Genomic DNA, 1,429 nt, shown 5'->3' with positions numbered 1-1,429 from the left:
ATGAAAATTAACAGCCAGAACATCTGGATCTCTGCTGCAGATGTTAATCTGAAGCTGCGCCTGGAGCCTGTGTGTCCGGATACCTCTGCCCTCACCATGCGACTCATTTTACTCATCCCGACCAGTGAACGACACACGGCAAAATTACACATGACGGTAACGGCGATCAACAGCAGCATGAAACCTCCGTACAGAAACGTGTACGAAGCGCCGACGGAGTCCATGGCGCGCCAGTCCATGAAGCACCAAGTTCCGGGAAAGTGTCTCGTGTGCTTTCCGAAACCAAAACTGGGCAAGATGCACAGCACGATATTCGCCAGGTACGTCGCCATCAGCGCGAACCGAGCCATAGCCCGGTCCACATGCTGCGAGTAGAAGTACGCGTGGTTTATGGCCAGATATCTCTCCACTGACATTGCGCACAGAATAGACATGCCAGCCGATCCGAAGAACAGCATAGAGAAGGAGAAGAAATGGCACAGGAGCGCTCCGCCTGGCCACCTGCCCGCGATGTATGTGGCGATGACCACCGGACTGGTGAAACAGGTGCCCAGCAAGTCCGTGATGGCCATCCCGCACACCAGAGTGTAGAAGGTGGTCTCCTTCTGCTCCTTTTTGGAGATGCAAAGCACCACGATCGCCACGAGGTTTCCGAGGACCCCGACGCCAAACATAGTGGCCGAAGTGATGAGAGAGCGATAGTCCAGACTCAAGGCATGAGACGAGCTGTTGGCTTCTGACACATTCAAACCCACGTTCAGCAGTGAATCATTCATGTCTGATAGGTTGACAAGTGCTTCCACAAACTGAAAGTCTACACTTTGCTTTTTCATAAGTGCTTGGATTCACTAAATAATTAGCCTAATGAACGGACTCGCGGTTTACCTCTTAAGTTTACGCACATCTCATAGGTGTCACTGCTTTTATAGAAACCCACAGCTCCTCTACCCACTGTGTGATGTCAGTTTTAAAGAGTGACGTCACCTGCAATCCCATTCAGTCAGAAATAGCTAATAGTAAACGCAGGTGTGTGGCTTATTATAGCAAGTTCAATTCTGTGAGGAATTGCTGTAGTGGCAAATATGTTGCATGTTTAACTGCATTATTTTGCAGATCAATATCTTTCTCTATTGCTCATTGTGTCCAAATGTATGAAAGGCAAATAATAACAATAATGCTGTAATTTGATTATCACCATATTTGTTTCATGTGAATGATGGCTCAATAACTGAGCGTATCACTGAAAAGACAAATACTCCCTTAAATGGTGATAACGGTGTTCTTGCTCATCTTAAGAATATTTTGCATTTAGACATTCAACCGTTTCTATTTAAAAGTTAAATGAAATATTTTTGCTTGTGTTGTTCTTCAGAAGATTCAGAAGATTTCAGTGTTTGCTGAAAGTCAGTCATACAAGTTTTTTTTTTTT

At 45.5% G+C, this 1,429-nt stretch overlaps 1 protein-coding gene across 1 annotated transcript in view; it reads right to left on the bottom strand.

The window, feature by feature from the left end:
* LOC107564388 (prostaglandin E2 receptor EP4 subtype-like) overlaps positions 1-1,185 on the bottom strand; it is a 2,676-nt gene extending 1,491 nt beyond the window's left edge. The window contains exon 1 of the mRNA XM_016249465.1: positions 13-1,185. Within this exon, the coding sequence (XP_016104951.1) occupies positions 13-833 (821 nt within the window). The 5' untranslated portion in view covers positions 834-1,185. The remainder of the gene's footprint in view (positions 1-12) is intronic.
* Positions 1,186-1,429: the final 244 nt, after the last annotated feature.

The sequence above is a fragment of the Sinocyclocheilus grahami genome, unplaced genomic scaffold (assembly GCF_001515645.1).
Source record: "Sinocyclocheilus grahami isolate Dianchi unplaced genomic scaffold, SAMN03320097.WGS_v1.1 scaffold929.1, whole genome shotgun sequence".
Lineage (NCBI taxonomy): Eukaryota > Metazoa > Chordata > Actinopteri > Cypriniformes > Cyprinidae > Sinocyclocheilus > Sinocyclocheilus grahami.
This window is presented reverse-complemented; position numbering and strand designations above follow the sequence as displayed.